Below are 23,426 nucleotides of genomic sequence, written 5' to 3'. Positions count from 1 at the left end.
AATAAATGGAGTACAGTCGTTCTAAATCTATAAAAAAAAAAAAAAAAAAAAAATAGCTTTTAAAAAATATAAAAAAGGAATTGTATTTGATCAGATTTTGATTTAAACTGTATTTTAGTCTGGTAGTAATATAACTCTTTTTATTAAAAAATTTAATACATTTATAAATATTATTTATTAGCTTTTAATAGCTCTATTTGTATACTGAAGTACTGACATGACTATGTGTGCTAATAAATAGCATGACAGCCATCTTACCTTCCCTGTCATAAAATATATTGCTATTCACCATTCTTGCACAAGTGCATGACCCTTTCACCAATGGAAGCTGAATGTTTCACAGAGGCCAACTCTCTGCTGGAGGATACAGCTATTTTTATATAGCGTAGAGTTGCTGAAGCTTAATGGTCATCTGTTTCACAACAGGAATCTTGGATGTCGATGCGGGGTAAAAAAGGCAAACATTAGCGCATATTTCTGTGTATCTTGGGACAGATAAAATCCTGCTGTGATGCACTGGGATGTAGGTTTTGTTCCAGAGTCTGTGATGTCCCATTGTGTGACATAGGCTGCATGATCTTTGCAGTTTGTCCTTTAAGTCTGCTTCACAATGCACTTATATTCAGGCTTATTTTATGGTCCATAAATAATAGTGTATCGTACAAGGAGCATGCAATGCTTTTCACTGAAGCATGGAAAAAATCAACATTTTCCTTCAAAGAAGACTTCCAGCAGCCGTCTGCTGCAGCACAGAGAGGAAAATTTTCCTTTATTAGTTCAATTATTACAACTTCCTGAATAGGCCAAAGGTCATTCATAATTCACACTTCAGTCATTTTTAGAGATGGCAAATGGAGTCTATTAATCCTAAATGAAATGGCCTGTACATGGCCGACAGTAAAGATTTAACACTGAACATCAGGACCTGCATCACCTATTTCAAAGGGGAATCATTTTGGCCTTTCCAGTCTCCTTCTCGGAGTAATGATTTTTCTTTCTGTCTAGTGTACAAATGTAGGATTTAATCTGATAGGTGAGAGTTCACATTTCTTAGGCGGTAAATTTTCCAGGTTGTATGCTTTGGAATGCAATCTGAATGTTTATTAAAGGAGAAAAAAAAGATGTGAAGTTGTCTCTTCCTAAAACAAGCCGGTGACAGAAATGGCTGGAGAGGTTCCTATTGGCAGTGCAAAGGTTATTTTTACCAGCGTTGAATAATAAATAATATCTTGTGTAATAGGGCAGCAACTGGCTGCGTAAAATGTATTTATGTGAATATAATTTATGAAGCATGAAGTTCACCACTCATGTACTGCTGCTTTTTAAAGACTTTTGCTCTTATGTCGCTGCCTTCTGTAGAACAGCCGTTAATTTATGGCCTAGGATAGAGCATTTCTTCCTTTCCCAAACAGCTAGGCGAACATGACACCCGACAAACATGTAGAAATGAAAGTTTACCAGTCCGTCCCATTGCAGAGAGCTGGTTATGACATCATTGGGGTGCCGGCCATTTAACATGTCAGCAGCCGCCACCAAATGATTTTTCTATTTGCTTAATTGCAAAGTGTAAATTATGTTCGAGAGAGGCCACTGTGTCAAATGGCGTAGGATGTAGAATGACGCAGAAATTTTAAAAATATTTATTATTATTTATTATTATTATTATTATTATTATTATTTATCTAATTAATTATTTATTTTATCTCTGGGGATAGACATGAGTAGTTTTTACTACTGGAATAGTGTTTCTTTTTGAGGCAATTTGGGATTTTGTTTTCTTTGTCTTGGTTAACACATAACTTTATGGACTCGAAATGTCTGCTTGAACAGTATAGGCCGACCTCTACCCACGGAGAATACCGTCATATCAGGACCTGTCTCTAGAGGGGCTCACAATCTGATTTCCCTATCTCAAGTACATACACTAATTCTAAGGCCAATATCACAAGGAGCCAGATAACCACATATCTCTAGTCAGATCTGTTTGAGCTATCAGCTTACAAGATCAGGTGTTATACAAGATCAGGCACAGCACTCCGCTTATATGACTTTGTCAAGATCACATCCTGATTTATTCTAATGAATGTGCTAATTGGATATTAATAGTAAACAATAGGAAACTTGTGACGTGCTAGTGGTAGCAGGGTGCTGAAATAAGATACATACCTAAAGAGTTTGCAGTTGGCTAAATGTGAGCTTTCAACAGCAGTAGGCACCCTGGTTGGGAAACACTGCCTTATGAGGTGTGCCAGAGACTTGGAAGCATTATAAACCTATCACCCTAGGTGTTCACCATGTTAGATCTATGACAGAATTCTATAATACGCATCTTTCTATGCTTAAGAAATGAGTTGGCTTGCTTTTCACCTAATCTAAACTCTTCTCTTTTGCTTATGCTGTCTGCTATATAGATTGTTAGGAAATTGCAGAATAAAGTTTTGAGTACTGGGTCGCCAGGTCTGGCATCTTTTCATAGTAGACATATATAAAATAGTCAAAAAGAAAATTTGACTAATAATAAGAAAATTATTAGAATTGTGTTTACATTTACAAGTCAAACATGGCATTAAAGTTTATGAAAATGCAATTAAATTTCATACATTTAAACAAGGTTAAAGATCAATCACTTTCTTGCATCTAGAGCAGTGCTTCCCAACCAGGGTGCCTCCAGCTGTTGCAAAACTACAACTCCCAACATGCTGGGAGTTGTGGTTTGGCAACAGCTGGAGGCACCCTGGTTGGGAAGCACAAATATAGAGGGTTCCTAAATGAACTTATAAATCATGGGGTTAGAAAACATCTATCTGTAGGTTTATCTAAGACAGCGGTCTCAAACTGGTGGTCCTCCAGATGTTGCAAAACTTCAACTCCCAGCATTCTTGGCAAATGGCTGTCTGGGCATGTCCAGGCATGCTGGTTGAAGTTTTGCAACTAGTTTGAGACCCCTGATCTAAGATATCATCCTTTTTGGGCCATATTATGGTTAGACAAACAGCAGAACCGATTCACAGTAAATAAGACTGGTTCACATTATGGAGGATTACTGTTTTAAAAATGAAATTTCTAGTGATAAATCTTAAAGGGGTGCTTCACTGGAAAACATTTTCATTTAAATCAACTGGCTCCAGAAAGTTAAACTCATTTGTAAATTAATTCTATTAAAAATTCCAATCCTTCCAGTACTTTAATTTCCTTTCTGCCTGACCACAGTGCTCTCTGCTTACACCTCTGTCCATTTTAGGAACTGTGCAGAGTAGAAGCAAATCCCCATAGCAAACCTATCCTGTTCTGGACAGTTTCTGACATGGAAAGAGGTGGCAGCAGAGAGCACTGTGGTCAGGCACAAAGGAAAATGAAAAAGAAAATAACTTCCTGTGGATTATACAGCAGCTGCTAAGTACTGGAAGGATTGAGATTTTTTTTTTTTTTTTTATAGAAGTAATTTACAAATCTGTTTAACTTTCTGGCACCCGTTGATTTAAAAGAAAATGTTTTTCAGTGGAGCACCCCTGTGCAGGAAAAAAACTTTTTTTTTTTTATATATCAAATGGCTCCAGAAAGTTAAACAGATTTGTAAATTACTTCTATTAAAAAAAAATCTTAATCCTTCCAATAATTATCAGCTACTAAAGTTGACTTGTTCTTTTCTGACTGGCCATAGTGCTCTCTGCTGACATCTCTGCTTGTCTCGGGAACTGCACAGAGTAGAAGAGGTTTGCTATGGGGATTTGCTTCTACTTTGGACAGTTCCCGAGACACGTGTCATCGGAGAGCACTTAGACAGAAAAGAACAACTCAACTTCAGCAGCCAAAAGTACTGAAAGGATTGAGATTTTTTAATAGAAGTAATTTACAAATCTGTTTAACTTTCTGGAGCCAGTTTATATATAAAAAAAAGTTTTTTTTCCTGGATAACCCCTTTAATGTTAGGATGATAAAAGTATAGATGAACATAGTATCAGGTTGAGTTGTGGAAAACAGTAACACCAGCAGAGCTACGTGTGTGTGTAAATACAGTCATCCCATTATCCACTATGAAGGTAGCACCAGAAGTCAAAGCTTTTCTTTAATAGTGATTGAAAGTACTTGAGATGATCATGTTAACAATCACAGGCAAAGGGAGCATTGCAAAACTTAACTGTCTTGGGGAGTATTGTCTTCTGAACCTGCCTGTTTCCGAGAAGCCAATGCAGAGTTCTAATATGTCACAATTCAAATGTCAACATGCTGCTGGAAAGGAAGCCAATAAGCTGAACCTGTGAAAGCTGCCAAAAGAGGTGATGCTAAGTGCTGAGAGAAGTTCATTGTTCCTAAAGGGAAGTACACTTCCAGTGTGAACCTTCTTCTCGCTTACATCCATTAGAATTTTGTGGGTTAAAATTAGAACCCTTTAATATGGATGCCAATAAATATAGATGCACATATGGCCAATGACTGTCCTTGTAACAAGAATCCAACTCTACGCATTATATATAAATGATTAAAGTAATTTTACACGTATTTGTATTCACGTCATTGTAGGATTATCTTGCAGCAAGAAAATGTAGCTTCAATTTTATAATTGAATAGTTAGATATTTTATCAGAATTCTACTTGTAAGAAATTATATCATATACTAATATACTATCTTTATTTTATTAATAAATAAAAATAAATCTTCTGTTAAGCCAAAAACTGCAAAAGAGGTGGCTAAACGTAAATAAATTCTATGCTGACGACCGTAGCGGCCATCTTCTAATAAGAATTTTCATTATCAATTCAGAAGTCATGCAATCTGTTCATCTTTCAGGTTGTAGAATAACTTATCTTACTTTAGTCATAGACACAATACAGAGCTAGCTTTTAGAGCCATCTACTGGAAATTTGTGCAAACTACACTTTCACTGGTAGTTAAACAAAAAAGAAAAATTTAATTAAAATGTGCAGTAGTAATTTGTAACTCTATTCTGAAAGTTATAATGTGTTTACTTGGTTTGTCAAACAATGCTGGATGATGGAGAAGAGCACCAGAGGGAGCAAAATATCTTTCCGTTTGTAAAATAGAAGATGAAAACTATATATTAGTAGATATTTAGGGCAGCAAAAAAAAAGGAAATCCTGGGGATCAATGGCTTATTCTTAGAAAAGGAGAACGGCAGAGGAGACTCTTGGTCTTGTCTCCTCAGTGTCACAGAAAGGCAAGGGAGACTGTGCCTGGTTCCTGCATGTCCAAGGATTTCATTGTCCCAATTGTCCTCTTACTGGCTGGTGCATCTCTAAGGGGGCGGAAGATAGAGGGTCAACAGGTCTTGTATCCCATCCCAAAGACAACAGAAATGCAGGGGAGACACGGGGCCTTGTCCAAAGACAACAGAAATGCAGGGGAGACACGGGGCATTGTCCAAAGACAACAGAAATGCAGGGGAGACATGGGGCCTTGTCCAAAGACAACAGAAATGCAGGGGAGACACAGGGCCTTGTAACATCCCAAAGACAACAGAAATGCAGGGGAGACACAGGGCCTTGTAACATCCCAAAGACAACAGAAATGCAGAGGAGACACGGGGCCTTGTCCAAAGACAACAGAAATGCAGGGGAGACACTGGGCCTTGTCCAAAGACAACAGAAATGCAGGGGAGACACAGGGCCTTGTAACATCCCAAAGACAACAGAAATGCAGAGGAGACACGGGGCCTTGTCCAAAGACAACAGAAATGCAGGGGAGACACTGGGCCTTGTCCAAAGACAACAGAAATGCAGAGGCGACACGGGGCCTTGTCCAAAGACAACAGAAATGCAGGGGAGACACAGGGCCTTGTCCAAAGACAACAGAAATGCAGGGGAGACACGGGGCCTTGTCCAAAGACAACAGAAATGCAGAGGCGACACGGGGCCTTGTCCAAAGACAACAGAAATGCAGGGGAGACACGGGGCCTTGTCCAAAGACAACAGAAATGCAGAGGTGACACGGGGCCTTGTCCAAAGACAACAGAAATGCAGGGGAGACACGGGGCCTTGTAACATCCCAAAGACAACAGAAATGCAGGGGAGACACGGGGCCTTGTCCAAAGACAACAGAAATGCAGGGGAGACACAGGGCCTTGCAACATCCCAAAGACAACAGAAATGAAAGGAGGAACACTGGACTTTGTTATATCCCAAGAAAAGCAGAAATGCAGAGGAGGCAATGAACTTGTCATATCCCACTTTGTTGGACTTTGTTGCTGCATCCCAAGAGCAGCAGAAAGACCAAGTAAACTCTGAATGGTTTAATACACAAGTTATGAAGATAATGTAACACCAATGCTCATAATACCAATACATTTTTTTATTTTATTTTTTTTATACCATGTTCACACAAGTCACAATGCTCTGCTGGATCACCGGCATGATGGATATCACCAGCACCTGATGGACCCCATTGGCTAATAATTGGGTCTGTTTATGTTCTGATGTGAAGTCTTTTTTTTATGTCAAATCTGTTGGAGCCTATAAAGTAAACTCTCTTACTATGGCTTTGTGTGAACAAAGCCTACATTGACTCAGCAAAAACAAGTGCTGTAATCCTATTGGATGTTAGGAACATTGTCTTCATGCAGTTTTTATACATGGCTGTTTATAGGTTTATATTTTATTTATTTACATATTTAAAAACCTATGGCTTAATGGGAACATTATAGTCTCTTTCTGCATTTGTGACACCTAATAATAGGCATTAAGAATCTATAGTGTAGAGTCGGACACTGTGGGGGGTGGGGTAATGGCCTAGGGAAAGATAAAATGTAAACCTGCCCTAACATTATCTGAAATGCAGAACCGTTCTATACGCAGTCATACAAGTCTTATTTTATCTTTTCTTTTGGGCACACAATCAGTTGTAATTTATTTCTCATGCTTTGGATTGTCTTGCCATGTTTTCTGTATTTAGGAAGTGTAACCCAGCAGGGTGCCAGCTTGGCTAATCACCTTTTACGGCATAGTATAGTTAGTTATGGTCCCATTTGAAAAGGTAAACATTTTTTTAGGCATTGAGCGCACACATAATGAAATGCGGGCTTTGGCACCAGCATTGATTATACAGTCTCTTCTTTTTACAGATATTCTACAGAGTTGTAGCTGACATTGAGCCAGGCGAAGAGCTCTTATTGTTCATGAAGAGTGAAGATTATACTCATGTAACAATGGCTCCTGACATCCATGGTAAGCTCCATACTATTCCCCATTATCCAATGCCCACATGGTGTGACCAGGAGGCTGAAAGCAGTTTTGTTAAGTCATAGAATAAATTCTTCAATTCAGGAGGCACATTTTTTTTTTTCTCATTACCTTTTGGTCATTCGGGTTTATTTTATATGGTTGGATTTGTTGTTTTTATTATTAAGTGATGCAATATATTCTTGTTTACTTAAACAGAGGACTGTCAGTATCGCTGTGAGGAGTGTGACCAGCTGTTTAATACCAATGCCGAACTCGACGATCACCAGAAGTTTCCCTGCGGCACACCCCACTCCGCCTTTTCAATGGTTGAGAGCAACTTTAATCAAAATCTCGATGATGATGATGACAATGACCTCATTGAGATGCAACACTCTCATGAGTGTAAAGAATGTGATCAGGTGTTCCCAGACATACAGAGGTCAGTAATGCTGCTATAAGATTCTTCTCCCTTTAAAGGGGTACTCCCGTGGAAAACTTTTTTTTTTTTTTTTAATCAACTGGTGCCAGAAAGTTAAACAGATTTGTAAATCACTTGTATTAAAAAATCTTAATCCTTCCAGTAATTTTTAGGTGCTGTATACTAAAGAGAAATCCAAAAAAGAAATGCATTTCCTCTGATGTCATGACCACAGTGCTCTCTGCTGACCTCTGCTGTCCATTTTAGGAACTGTCCAGAGCAGCATATGTTTGCTATGGGGATTTTCTCCTGCTCTGGACAGTTCCTGAAATGGACAGCAGAGGTCAGCAGAGAGCACTGTGGTCATGACATAAGAGGAAATGCATTTCTTTTTTGGATTTCTCTTTAGTATACAGCCCCTAAAAAGTACTGGAAGGATTAAGATTATTTAATAGAAGTGATTTACAAGTCTGTTTAACTTTCTGGCACCAGTTGATTTAACATTTTCCATGGGAGTACCCCTTTTAACACCAGCTGGGCATAGATGCATCAATTTTTTTTTACTATGTTTATCTTTAAACCCCAAGCTTTTAATCTAGCAGTATTCCCATTGTAAGGAACAATCTGAAGAGAGTGGAATGCAGAAGAATTATTACCATGTTTATTCTGACTCTTCCGACTCAGGAAGCTATTAGCCCTATTGGAAAATGTATCTTACTGGTTATATCTGCAGCACTTAAAGGGGTACTCCGCTACTCAGCGTCTGGAACAAACTGTTCCAAACGCTGGAGCTGGCACCGGGAGCTTGTGACATCATAGCCCCCCCCCCCCTCATGTCACGCCCCGCACCCTCAATGCAAGTCTATGGGAGGGGGCGTGATGGCTGTGACGTCACAAGATCCCGGCACCGGCTTCAGCGTTCAGAACAGTTTATTCCAAACCCTGAGCAGCGAAGTACCCATTTAATGTCATTCAGATTAGCCAAATAGTTTTCATGTCTATGGCCAACTTTATATATAAATGTCAAAGAGTGGGAGATTGAGTAGCGGGCACTACAGAGCCATCTCTTTTCCATTAAGAGAAAAGCTACTTTTCTAACCCCTTAATATCTAATCATATCCCATTGGATCTGTTTTGGAGATCATTTTGCTATACACATGTGCAAGGCTGAATAAGTCTGTAACTTGTGCACCTATAAAAACATTCCACATGCTTCTCTTATCTCACGTCCATGATGTAATGCTTTTACAACGTGCCCAAAATGGGAAAGGCTTTTATATTTATATGTCTGCATTTCTTCTTCAGCCTGGACAAGCACTTACAATCTCACACAGAAGAGCGCGAATATAAATGTGATCAGTGCCCTAAAGCCTTTAACTGGAAGTCCAACTTAATCCGCCATCAGATGTCACATGATACTGGAAAGCACTATGAGTGTGAGAATTGCTCCAAGGTAACGTGAATTTGTGTTTGGTCATTGCAATTACATTGTAGTCTGGGGCAACCAAGCGATTGTTGGGGGCATTTTATTCCTGTGCAAGTATATATTCTGAGGGGTCCGAATTTACTGTGTGCACGCCAAAAGGGGTAGGACATGTGTGAGAATGGGGAGGGGGTTGTTCTGCCAGTACTGCGAAATACAACCTTAGAGATTATATTCTGTAATTTACAGTATAGATTTGATACTATGTTCTATATAAACTTCAGCGCCATCTAGGACACTGACAGATTTGATAAAAAAAATTTAAAAAAAGTAGTTACATGTGTTAGGTCTGAACAAATGCTCAAAACCATCTATTTACAGAGTAGAATCATAATGCCAGTGTTATGTTTTTAATTATCTTCTTTTATTTACTGTTAAGATGTGCAGAATCAATAATGTAACACATATACATTGCCTTTACTGTACTGCTGTAATGATATGTGTATGTGTGTAGATGTGTATATATATATATATATATATATATATATATATATATATATATATATTACTTTTCATAACCTAAAATGTAACATTCTATCAAACAATCTATATGTACTATTACGGTAGCCTCAGCAATGGTTGCCCTCTCTTCCTATCTTTAAATGGGTTATCCAGGAAAAAACTTTTTAATTTTTTTTTATGTATCAACTGACTCCAGAAAGTAAAACACATTTGTAAATCACTTCTATAAAAAAAAATCTTAATCCTTTCAGTACTTATGAGCTGCTGAAGTTGAGTTTTTCTTTTCTATCTAAGTGCTCTCTAATGACACCTGTCTCGGGAACTGTCCAGGGTAGAAGCAAATCCCCATAGCAAATCTCTTCTGCTCTGTGCAGTTCCCGAGACAAGCAGAGATGTCAGCAGAGACATCTGGCACACTGTTGCCAGACACAAAAGAACAACTCAACTTCAGGATTAAGATGTTTTAATAGAAGTAATTTACAAATCTGTTACATTTTCTGGAGCCAGTTGATATATAAAAAAAAAGTGTTTTTTTTTTTCCCTGGAATACCCCTTTAAGCTTAGTATGAACCTGAGTAGAATTATTGGTTCCTTCAGGTACAGCAATATTATCAGATAAGGCTCTCGGTATATAAACAGGATCCCTGAAATAGCAGGTTGCAATAATCTGCACCAATAATCTGATGGATGCAATAATCTGCACGATTGGGGATTTTTTGCTCCAAAGCCTCAGTCCTCTCCGAAAAACTCCTGTAACATTGCAGAGTCTCCATATGTCACAGTGGTTTTGTCATTCAGTCCACATAGAAGACTTTATCGAAAAGGACAGTCTGTTACTGGTTGGACTTTCACATAAAGAATTGGTTTTCTTAACAGTTTGTTAGACTGGAGTCTTAGACATAGATGCAAACCGTGCTTTGATGTAAAATGTGGTGGAACCATCTGCAGGCAGTGTGATATTGGGGATGTTCAGGAGAGTAGGGGAGAAGTGTACGAGGACATGTCTACCTGTGTTACTTGTTATGTACGTGGCTGATGTGATGTGATGTGTTGAAGTTTGGAGAATGTGATGAGATCGAGTTTAAAATTGTAGTTAAAAAGACGAGACAAAAGTTTCTTTTTCCAAAATGAAAACTTCTTTATGTATGAAAATCAAATGCAATTGTGTGTCCATGTATCGACTAATGTGTATTCATTTCCTAGCAGGTTTTCACGGATCCTAGCAACCTCCAAAGGCACATTCGCTCCCAGCATGTAGGAGCTCGAGCCCATGCTTGTTCTGAGTGTGGCAAAACATTTGCAACCTCATCAGGTCTTAAGCAACACAAGCACATTCACAGCAGCGTCAAGCCCTTTGTATGTGAGTAACATTGTTTTACTTTTCTTTGTCACTTTCTTCCAGTGCGTTTAATAATAACTGAAGAAATTAGACATGAATTAAAGGGGTACTCCCACCGCTGGGGACCCCTGCAATCTCCCTGCTGCACCTGGCATTCGTTTAGATCGGCGGGTGCAGTGCCGGAGGCTTGTGACGTCACGGCCATGCCCCACTCATGACGTCATGGCCACGCCCCCTCAGTGCAAGTCTATGGGAGGGGGCGTGACGATAGTCACGCCCCCTCCCATAGACTTGCATTGAGGGGGCATGGCCGTGATGTCATGAGCGAGGTGTGGCTGTGACACCACGAGCCTCCATCCTGCATCGCCATACACCCGGCATGGAGCGATGTCTGGGGTGCTGCAGCCAAGAATGCGGTGGTCCCCAGTGGCAGGACCCCCGCGATCCTTTGGATAGGGGATAAGATGTCTAGGGGCGGAGTACCCCTTTAAGGAAATGTCCAAAGAAGCAACATGTAAGAGCAGCTTTGAAGACCCAACAAAAGTCTAGTTATTGTACTGAACTAATTGGCACCAACTTAATAGAACATCCTAAACATTGCTGATCCTCAAACTAACACATAAAAAAAAGCATAGAAGTAATATGGCATACTTCCTGCATACTGCACATATTGCGTCTTTACCTTTTTATGTAGAGATACACACTATCCAGCAGCAGCATAAAATTAAAGGGCTATTTCATGAAAAAAACATTTTTCTTCATATCAACTGGCTTCAGAAAGTTGAACAGATTTGTAAATTACTTCTATTAAAAAAAATGTTTAATCCTTCCAGTACTTCTCAGCTGCTGAAGTTGAGTTGTTCTTTTCTGTCTGACAACAATGCTCTCTGCTGACACCTCTGTCTATCTCAGGAACTGTCCAGAGCAGGAGAGGTTTGCTATGGGGATTTGCTGCTACTCTGGACAGTTCCTGAGATAGACAGAGGTGTTGGCAGAGAGCACTGTGGTCAGACAGAAAATAACAATTCAACTTCAGCAGCTGATAAGTACAAGTAGGATTAAGATTTTTGATAGAAGTAATTTACAAATCTGTTCAACTTTCTGGAGCCAGTTGATATGAAGAAAACATTGTTTTTTTTTCATGGAAGTCCCCTTTAAGTTGTTCATGTGCCTTCAGTTATTTCAGAAGTTTTCATCTTCTTTTTAAGGTTAGTGTATGTGTTATGGTCCTGAGTGACATCCAGTTATATCCAGAGCTGCATTCCCAATTTCCAGGTCTAAGAGCTATTATTATAATTACTTAGCATTTATTGTGGGGACAAAGTCTATACAGCAGTTGGTCTGAGGAGAAATGTTCTAATCGAGTATAGGAAACACTGAAGGTGCCCATACACTTAAATCAAAAGTCAACCAAATCTGCAGACTTCAATGGCACCAGCTGACTGTCTAAAGTGTATGTAGCCCTCCAGACTCTCCTCCACATAAATTGTCACCAGAGCTGTCTGGCAGCAGATTACCACTCCTCTCTACATTGAGAACATCTGAACATTTGGCTGTGCTTAACATTTTTGTGTATGGGGAGATTGACAGAGAGCTGTCGGCTGACAGCTATTTACTTCATTATAGGAAGAAAAGCAGTCAATGTTTTCCTGTCAAACAAAAGAAACCTTTGACATATCCTAAGGAAAATGACCCCAACTGATTACTAGAATGAGGGGGTAAATAATAGCACATCCCTGCTCTGTGTCTATGGGAATGAAATGGTCCCATAAACATCATAAGATCATCTTGATCATGTGACACAAAGCCAGGTGAAAACACGGTAAAAGCTCCTTGCTCGTTCTAGCGATTGGTCAGGGTCTGAACACTCAGACCACAACGGATCAAAACTTTTCATATATCTCTCTGACGTATGAAATGATGATAATTCTCATTTAAGGATGCGCCTGATGGTAATGTTGTTGACTGTTTTTCAATACTGACCAGCAGAAATATAAATGCAGTTTTGGTTAAAGATACAGGGTGTAAATCATAACTTATATATGTAATGTTATGTATTTACAAATTTAGAGTTTCTTATACTTTATATATCTCTATATTTCAACTGTTGCTCCCCAAAAAAACTTCTTATACTGAATATATATAATATATACACTGTTTTTTAATAAATGCTAATCATTTCGGTAAGGTGAAGAGTATAATGTTCAGCACAGGGCCAGGTTCCTGTACACAGTCTATAACTTCTAGACACATTTCCAGATCTATATTACAGGATGCAACTAACAAGCGCCCAATTTTGAGCACTACGCCTGTAATTACACAATCTGGATGTATATTGCATCAAAGTATTTTACATGTAAAATTGCTATCTGTGTCCAGATAGAGGCCACACACAGTGTACAGCACACCAGTCTGTTTATGGCAACTGTCTCTTATTACACTATTCTGCTCATACTGGGGGGAAAGCTCACCAACACAAAGGTAATTACTCACTGCCTTCACAAACTGTTCAGGTCCTCCAAATAGAAACCACATGCTATAATTGGTCTGGCATATTCACTACACTGCCTAATGTGTTTAATAAGCAGAAAATATGCAATCCTGACTGCTATCTTGTTGCACTTTTCCCAGAAATTACAAATTGAGCACACTAGATGCGGATAGGATAATGGTCACTGGGGCTATGTGGGGTGAGGAGGGTCGTAAGTAGTAGGATCTGTTGTAAAGTGATGAAAGGTGGTAAAGGATGTATCCTTACATGTTCTGTTTAAACATGCGAATTGTAGGTGCTGTGGTAGGAGAACAGTGTCTTTTGTTTTTTAAGGGTACTGTATGGAAGCTATTAGCCCATCTGGTTTACTTAAAGTCAAATATCAAGTACAGGGTATTACAGCTTAAAGACGTTCTGTTTTCTCAAACCTGCTCAAGGGCCACGTTAATGCAGAAACTCCCTTGTTCAATGTGTGAGGCCATTCAGCACAGGGTAATATAATGCATTGCCTGTCCCCATCCTATCCATGGATTGAATCTTGTTAATTAGAATAATAGCATTTTTACTGTTCTATCATTAGCAAGTGACCATTAAGGCTTTTTCTTTTATTGTGTCATTAGTCAATGTTACAAAATAGACTTCTAAGAAGTGATCATTTGCAAATGAAGGTGGTCCCAATAAATCTCCGTCTATTGCATAACATTTTTTATGTGACCATAATAAATTGGAAACTGTTGACTATTGTATATTTAGTCATCCTTTTTTCAATAATTGCTCACCTGCCGTTTATAATGGACATCTTGCATCCCATAGGAAGATGTATTGGGATTTTGCACTTGGATATCTCCATAGTAATTTGCTGTATGTTTTTGTAGGTGAATGTATAATAAATACAAGTAACTTTATTTATTTAATTATTATTATTATTTATTAGTAATATTACAATAATGTATTTATTATTATTATTGTTATGATCAAGATGATAGCATACATTTCAAAGCTAACTGTCATAGTAATCAATGAAACTGCTAGATTAGAAACTCAGATGTTGCTGTAACTTTTTTAGTTCTCTTATTGTGATACTTTGTTTATTTATAATAAGAGGTGATGCCAGGGTAAATATTTAGAAGATGACAGAAAGTGTTCTGGATTGTCAAGGACAAGGGTTTTCCAAGTGCTGGAAGGTTAGCATTGGTGTGAGTGGAAGTCAGGGACGTGATTACAGTTCATGGGAACCAGCAATGCAGGATGAGATACATTCAATTTGGTTTCCTTCTCCTGCTTAAAATAGAGCTATTGTCAGTTTGGGCAGCCTGTCTCTGGCCCTGCTAAAGGATTGTTGCGAATGGCTCGGAATGCTCAGTGTTTATACTTTTATGTCTTTGATGTGAGAATGATGAGAACATTATGATTTATAATACAAACTTTGCAGGTACAGAAAGAACTTTGTGTTAGTGACACCCAACAATATCATCTGAAAATGAGTCCAATCCCCCATGTAACTATGTATTCTCCTGGCATCCTCAAACATTCTGCATTTAATAATAATTTCAAGAGCCAGAACACAAAAATATCGAGAAGTAAAATGTCACACAGTCAAGGTAACAGAATCCATGTGCAACATGGAAAATTGTTAATAAAGAAATTTGGCAACCTGGTAGCTATAAGCCATCATAGGACTAGAACGTGTTGACACAGACAAAACTAACATGGGTTTTAAGGCAACAAACTGCATTTTTTTCCCCCCAAATACAATGTTGTTGATTTAAATTAGAGACTCGTTAAAAAAATGTTTGTGCCTGACACTAAGAGATGTCACTTACCATACCAGATTATACCATACCATACCAGAACCATATCAAAAACTCCCGCAAAATGTAAAAAAAAAAAATATATACTCCAAAGTTAAATAGAAATGGTTTTTGGAGCTGTTCTTGGTAGCAGGTTTTAATGTGATTTAAACTGTGTATACATGCACAAAACAGGTTAAAACAAAGCAGGTTTGTTGTAGAAATTTCTGTGGCTGAAAAGCCGTTCCATACATCTGAAGGGTTTGGTTCTGCAGCTTATGCATACATTTCAGCAAACCTCATTTAGATAATTAAAACAGTTGTAAAATAATGTCTTCAACAAATCTGCTGCACGTGAACTTATCCTTCGAATGACCTTTGAAATTCTGCTTGAGTAGTGTAAATACACCAAAGTGGTAGATCCTTGTGCCATGTGGAATGTATTGGGGATAAGATGTCCGATCGCAGGGTTTCCACTACTGACCACCCCCCCCCCCACGATTTCCCGCAGCACCTTGCAGCATGGGTTGTGATGTCACAGCCACACCACCTTTGTGATATCACGCCATGCCCCCTCCATTCATGTCTATTGGAACCTGCAATGTATGCTAAAAACATGTAACCTTTGACATTTTTCTTTTTCTACACAGGTGAAGTCTGCCATAAGTCTTATACTCAGTTTTCAAACCTCTGTCGACACAAGCGCATGCATGCAGACTGCAGGACTCAGATCAAATGCAAAGACTGTGGACAAATGTTCAGCACTACATCATCACTTAATAAGCACAGGAGATTTTGTGAGGGGAAGAATCACTTTGCTGCTAGTGGATTATTTGGTCAAGGACTTTCACTTCCGGGGACTCCCTCCTTGGACAAAGCTTCAATGATCAACATGAATCATGCGGGCACAGGACTTGCAGACTACTTTGGTGCTAGCCGGCATGCTGCTGGTCTTACTTTTCCCACAGCACCTGGATTCTCTTTTAGTTTTCCAGGTCTGTTTCCCTCAAGCCTATATAGACCTCCATTAATGCCTGCCAGTTCTCCTGTGAAAGGACTTCCAAGTATAGAACAGGCAAATAAGAGTCCCCATTTGAACCGGCCACAGATCTTACCAGCAACACAGGATATTTTGAAAGCACTGAATAAGCACCCACATCTGGGTGAAAATAAATCCATGGATTTTATAGGAGAAAATATATCTGACCAAAGGCCTCATGACAAAATGAGTGACCAGTCAGAGAGCAGTGACCTTGACGATGTCAGCACTCCAAGCGGTAGTGACTTAGAGACAACGTCTGGCTCTGATCTTGAAAGTGACATTGAGAGTGATAAAGAAAAAATGAAGGAAAATGGCAAAATATATAAAGAGAAAGGAAGCCCTTTGCAAAATCTTGCAGCCTTGAACAGTAAACGTGAATTTAACAGTCACTCGGTTTTCTCGCCCTGCTTGGAGGAACAGACTGCTGTTTCAGGGGCTGTTAATGATTCCATAAAGGCAATTGCCTCCATTGCTGAAAAGTACTTTGGTTCAACTGGACTTGTAGGTCTGCCAGACAAAAAAGGAGGATCTTTACCCTACCCATCTATGTTCCCTCTTCCCTTTTTTCCTGCATTTTCTCAATCAATGTATCCATTTCCTGATAGAGACGTAAGACCTGCTCTTCCAAAAGTTGAACCAGAGTCCCCAAAAGAAATAAAGAAGGCTCCAAAGGGTACTTTAGAGTCTCCTTTTGATCTTACTACAAAACGGAAGGAAGAAAAAGTTGTATCAAATGTGCCCTCAAAGCCACTGGCTCCAGGGTCTTCTGGTGGGGATCAGCCTTTGGACTTGAGTATGGGAAGCAGAAGTCGAGCTGCACCAACAAAACAGGCTGAGCAGCCAAGAAAGAACCATATATTTGGAGACAAAAAAGATGGTGAAGCAGAACCAACAAAAACATCTGAACACTGTTTGCAGCATCCCAGACCGGCACCTTTCTTTATGGATCCCATCTACAGGTATAATTTACATACTAAAGTTTTCATCACACAGGACTGTGTCCACTGTATCATGTATTATTGTGAGATACAAGTGTTTGACAAGTTTCCGCTGTTTCTTAACAAAAAGTCACGGAAGTTGTCTAAAACCTTTGGGGAGTTGTGAGCTGAATAGCATGGCAAAGTTAATGGCAAGCTTATATATGGGAATTAAGGTTCTGGTGTCTCAAATAAATCCTAAATATCTCAGGCCCATTTATCTATCTGTTTGTCCAAACTCTACTATTAGCTGTACGGTTAAAGTTAAAATGCTTTAGCCAATGCCATCCCTCTCAGTGTTATTGATCACCTTTTAACATGAATTTATTCTACTTTGATATAAAAGTTTATTGTAAATTCTGCCTGCTGTTGTTTTTTCAGTAAATTGTAAAGTATATATATAAAGACCAAAATGTGAAATACAAAAATGTTATGTAAAAACTTGCTTTATCTTTTCTGATCAGTTATTTGTTCTATATTTGTCAGAATGACTGATGATAACCTGAATATCGACAATTGCAGGGTAGAAAAGAGAAAACTAATGGATCCACTAGAGGTTCTAAAAGAAAAATATTTAAGACCTTCTCCTGGATTCTTATTTCATCCACAGGTATGTAGAGAACTGAAATTTAGACTTGTGTCTAGAAACACAATAAATGTACCAACAACTTAATTCAAAGCATACCTCAAATTACAATTTTCCATTAACCAATGGTATATTGAATAATATAAGGAAGGTTAAAAGCATTGTTAGATTTATTACATTTATGAGACCCCACCGTGCTAACTGCACTAGGTCTTTGTACCGAAAATCTGTGCACGAGAAACAGAGGAGATGTATTCTCAGCTTTCCTGAGAGATCATGTTGCAGCTTTTGCCCGTAGAAGTATATGCAGAGAGAAAGAGGAGGATGAATCAGCTTCAAAGAGAGAGAGAGAGAGAGAGAGAGAGAGAGACCTACACAGACAGGCTTTGCTGATTATTACACGCACAGAAGCAGCTGGAACACAAATGACATTATGCAGCAGTAATAAGCAGTGTTGTTGTAAATCTCTTTCTCTTTTGCTGCTGCTTCCATCCTTCTCCTTGTAATAATCTATAGAATGTGAAAGCAGCTGTAAATTGATCTCTCAGTAAAGCTGCAAATGTGTCTCCTTGCTGCCCCATGCACATTTCATAAATACATTTTTATACCTTTTTTGTATATAACAAAATGTCTCATCTGTACTTATACTATTGATTTATGGAATATTGTTTATAAATTAAGGTACCTGTTAACGCTAAACTAAATTAGGCATATACTCTTCATTTATATCTTTATATTCATTATATTTGACCAGATTAGGATAATTTTTTTCTAGTCCTATAAGGCTGTCAGTGACATGAACAATGAACATGGCTGCCACCGTTGTCCATGGTCTGTTTCCGGTATTACAGCTAATAGACATGCACTTTAATGTAGGGCAATCTGCCATACTAGACTTAATCTTGATAAAATGGGTCTGGTTTCCAGGAAAATAAAAAACAGATTTTTTTATTTGGTAATCCCTTTAATGCCCGTTTACAGTGCATTGTCCAAGAAGGATTATGATGTACCTATCTCCACCTATTAATTGTATTAATTGACCATAGGAGGCCTATGGTAAAGGGCAAGGCTAATTCCTAGTTGATTTTCATTGCTCATGGTATGTAAAGGCCACTAGGCCGAAATAATGCTCCATTCCTGGCAAAGATGAATTGACCAGCGATAAGGATGGTCCTGACTGAAATGACTTTTCAATAGACTGGTAATTTGTCTGCAGTATGAAGTGTGAAGGGGCCTTTACTAAGTTTCAGTTACTTTCCACTTTCTCCAGACATAATTTTAGCCAGGTATATTAAAATGCAGCAGATCTATTTAATACTCTATATATCCCTGGTCACCTAGAAGGTGCGGCCAACTCCAGGAGAGTGTTGTCGGGTATATATCAGTGCACAAGTTAGTGTTCTAGTACCAAGATCAGGACAGAAGATGCATCCAGAGGATGATGGAAGTGTTTTGAGCCCTTGGCCTTCAAAATCAGTTGGAGTTGCAGAGTTAATTGTCTTATGACTATCTAATGGAATGAAGTAGTCAATACAAAGTGTGAAATAGATGAGATTGTTTTGAAAGTTGAGTTGTCTGAATCAGCAGCGGTTCATCAGCAAATGTTACCTTTATGGATTCAATAGACACAACCGAAGAAACCATGAATAACCGGGGAAGTGAGTTACGGCTTCTCTCTAATTAGGGTAATGTATTGACATCTGCAAACAGGTGCACTCATTCTTCCAAACAAAGAAGCTTTCCCCACAAAGGAGTAAATGCATCAGCTCCAGCTTCATTTGCCAGGAGAAAATGTATTAACTTAATAGTGTGATATTGCAACGCTCTCGCAAGGACAGTCTGAAGAGTGTATTTGGTTTACATCCAACAGGGCTGTCATTTAAAAGGAAGAGACCTGCTAATATTATGGCGATAGAATGAATTAGTGACTACCATTTGTTGGGTTCACACTTGTTCCTTATATGTGGACTTTGCCTTTTTTGGATTTTGTCATGTTTGCCATTCCTATATATATACATATTGGTATTTTTGTCAGTTTTCAGAAACTGTATTATTTAACTTGGCATGCAATTTGTTATGTATGTTCTGGGAAACAGTTTCACAACCCAAAATATCTTCAGATTACAAATAGCAGCTTATGTTGATATGATGTAGTGTGAGATGCTCTTATGGCTTGGTCAGGATAGTATTTTTAAGATCCTTTGGGACCTGAAAATATTCCTTGCATAGGGAAACACTGAATCTACTATTAAAAGTCAATTACTTGTGAGGCTTCCTTATTTATGGCAGTAGTGCAGATGCAGCCTAAATCTGGGATGTTGCAAACTCGAATAGCATTTCACTAAGGCCTAAGTTTGGGTTCACACCTGAAGTTTTTGGAGCAGATTTTGATGCCATTTTTAAAGAGGACAAATGGTCAGGAAATATAGGGATTTTTATATTTAGTTGTATGTCTGCATGTTTCTCTAAAAATGGTCAGGTGGGCATCAACTGAACTCGATTCATCCTCTCAAGCTCATATTCCACCCCTCCCCCTTTTAAAATTAAAGATCACACCCCTCTGACTATTCAGGGAAAAGTGCAGACATACAATCAAAAATGCATGGGTACAGCCAGCCTTGTTGAAACAAATTTATTTTATAAGTTTTTTACTTTTTTTTTTGTACAATTTTGGCACAAGACGTAATTTCATTATCTGCCGATTTGCACTGTTGCTTTCTTTTGCTAAGTGGATTTGATAGGCATTGTGCAAAATTTCGAAAAATGTTTTTATTCTTTTGCTATCGTTCGTATTTACTTAAATTGTATACATTTTTGAACTATTAACTCACTAATTTTTCTTATCATTTTACCAGTTCCCGCTGCCTGATCAGAGAACCTGGGTAAGCACTTAAGTACTATAGTTTAACCTATAAATATGAATGTGTTTTCAGTATATGAACTGATAAAACTGAAATATACAAATAAAATGTACCATTGGACTTAAAAGCACAATGTTGTAGATTAAGTATTTATACAGGTTTCCATAAATACAAGGGGAAATTTGAAAATCATGATTTGAGACTGTCAGAAAAAGTTGGGGTAGCTTCATTGTTGTTGTGCACAGTGCAATCTGTATATACACTTTTGCTTCAAACAATTGTAGAAAATAGGAGATTGAAGAATAGAGCACAATCTTTTCAGTATATCATTCTCCCTAAATAAGAAGAAAGAACTATGATCATGACATCTCACGTACTTATCTTGAATTACAATGTACTTTTTTTTTTTTTTTGTCAAGCATAAAAAAGACTATAAAATAGGAAACTTTCAAATAAGGGAATAAATAAATAATTAAATAAAACAAATTCACAATTCTCAGTGTTCAAAGAAATTATGAATGGTCCTCAGGTTTTCCAGTTCTTGATATTTCCTCTGTCCAGAGTTAAATTTAGGTGATATCCTAATGGAAAACTCCTATCTATTATGTTATAATCTTGAATATCAAGGAGGCAATGAATCACTGTTAGTAGATGACCCTTCTGCTGAACTTTACTCCTTGGAAAACATTGCAGCATTCATAAATTGTCGTACATGTCTTTTTGATAAACCATCACAATAAATACAAGTTTTAAAAGTCACAAGCAGCGCTACAAACCTCATGATTCCAGATTTCTCCTAGTGATAACATGAATATATAATAACCTTTCTCATGAATAAAATCATGTATAATAATAGTTTTTATATGCACATTCACAATATTTATATAGTTTGTTATATCTTGCCCTCTTAAATTTCTAATTTAAAGCTTACCTGTCACCAAGGAAAATAAAAAATAAAATTGTATTACTGTCACTTTATCTGGCCAGATAACAGCCTGATGTGCTACTCACTTCTCCTGCATTCCTCTCCCCAGCAGGGGGCCATGTCCCTGAGCAAGCTGTGTCAGCTTTCCCTTCCTGACTCTGTGCCTGCTGGAGGGACAAAGATGATGAGCTATGGGAACTTAGATGACTCAGCTAGAAATTGATTATCAAATTAGCCTCTATGTGGACATCTAGTGGCCACAATTATAATGGCCAAATAGAAGTTAAAAACCGCAATATTTTTAAGAGATATATTAGAGTCTTATAATGACTAGATTTGTACAATATCCCTTGTGATGAAAGTATATAGATTCTTGTGGCCAAGTATTTTTTATTATTGGCTGCTATGCCTGGCATACTATATATGTAGAAGAAAGGGGCCACATATTCCAGCTATGTTAGGAAAAGATCACATTTAATAAAAGGACCATTTTGGCTTCCTAAACTATAATATAAATACTATTCTCTTTAGAGATCATGCATCTGCCCAATTTATAGTGTACTGTAAATCCGTCTCTGTTGAGATTTGGCGCTAAAGAATTTGTTGTTAACTTACTCTGCACTTCTAGGAGAAGGTGAACTCATGTTCTCAGCAGGCCATAGATGTTAGATTTAAGATTGTAGAGCTTTTTATCAGGATCCATGGAGTCTAAAGCAGTGTTCTCCAAACTTTGGACCTCCAGCTGTTGCAACACTCCAACTCCCAGCAAGCCCAGACAGCCTTTGGCTGTCGGGGCATGCTGGTAGTTGTAGTTTTGCAACAACTGGAGGTTCGTAGTATGGAGACCACTGGTGTGTAAAGTCTGTAGGGGAGTGATTCCAACCAAGGGCCACAAATTATTGACCACTTATTTGTGACCACCAAATTGATTATCTTAATCCAACCATTTGGATTTTTTTGAAGACGTGTCCTCAAAAATGTCTGAAAGATGCTATTTCCTACAGATCCCTTATGTCTGTAATTAAAGGGGAACTCCAGAGGAAAATGTTTTCAAATCAGATGGTGCCAGAAAGTTGTACAGATTTGTAAATTACTTTTTATATAGAAGTATTTCCAGTACTTATCAGCTGCTGTATGCTTCAGAAAAAGTTGTGCAGTTTTTTCCAGTCTGACCACAGTGCTCTCTGCTGCCATCTCTGTCAGTGTCAGGAACTGTCCGAGCAGAACGAGTTTGCTATGAGGATTAGCTCCTGCTCAAGACAGTTCCTGACAGGGACAGAGGTGGCAGCAGAGAGCACTGTGGTCAGACTGGAAAAAACTGCACAACTTTGTGCACAACTATGTCAAAAGTTTTCATCGGTCAGGGTCTCAGTGCTGAGACCCCCTCCAATCTCTAGATATAGCATGGAGAAATGCATGTGCTTCACTCTTCGGCTTGCAGCTTGACTCACTCGCTTTGCCCGGCTATAAATAGAAATTGGTGGGAAGACCCTAGCTAGTCAGAACTTTTAACATATCTATGTAACAGGTCATAAGTTCTTTTTTTTTTTTTTTTTTTTTTTTTTTTAAATGGCTATGTTGCTTTAGGTTTAGAAGCCTGGAGGTATGGATTGCTTCAGCCATGACATAGGAGACAACATTAACACATAATGTAAATTAAAGGCGCACTCCCCCTGGAAAACATTTTCTATAAATAAACTGGTGCCAGAAAGTTAAACATATTTGTAAGTCACTTCTATTTAAAAATATGTAATCCTTTCAGTACTTATCAGCTGCTGTATGCTCAGCAGGAAGTTATTTTCTTTTTGAATTTCCTTTGTCTGACCGCACTGTCTGAAGCAGTATAGGTTTGCTATGGGGTATTGTTCCTACTCTG

General features: G+C 38.3%; 1 protein-coding gene across 2 annotated transcripts in view; it reads left to right on the top strand.

The window, feature by feature from the left end:
• MECOM (MDS1 and EVI1 complex locus) overlaps window positions 1-23,426 on the top strand; it is a 590,565-nt gene that overhangs the window by 541,581 nt on the left and 25,558 nt on the right. For both annotated transcript variants that reach the window (XM_056565113.1, XM_056565115.1), the window contains 7 exons: window positions 7,077-7,179; window positions 7,393-7,615; window positions 8,900-9,047; window positions 10,743-10,899; window positions 15,810-17,160; window positions 17,665-17,788; window positions 20,620-20,646. In XM_056565113.1, coding sequence (XP_056421088.1) covers window positions 7,077-7,179; window positions 7,393-7,615; window positions 8,900-9,047; window positions 10,743-10,899; window positions 15,810-17,160; window positions 17,665-17,788; window positions 20,620-20,646 — 2,133 coding nt within the window. The remainder of the gene's footprint in view (window positions 1-7,076; window positions 7,180-7,392; window positions 7,616-8,899; window positions 9,048-10,742; window positions 10,900-15,809; window positions 17,161-17,664; window positions 17,789-20,619; window positions 20,647-23,426) is intronic.

The sequence above is a fragment of the Hyla sarda genome, chromosome 3 (genome assembly GCF_029499605.1).
Source record: "Hyla sarda isolate aHylSar1 chromosome 3, aHylSar1.hap1, whole genome shotgun sequence".
Taxonomy (NCBI): Eukaryota; Metazoa; Chordata; class Amphibia; order Anura; family Hylidae; genus Hyla; species Hyla sarda.
Note: the sequence above shows the minus strand (reverse complement) of the source record. Positions and strands in the feature narration are given on the sequence as shown.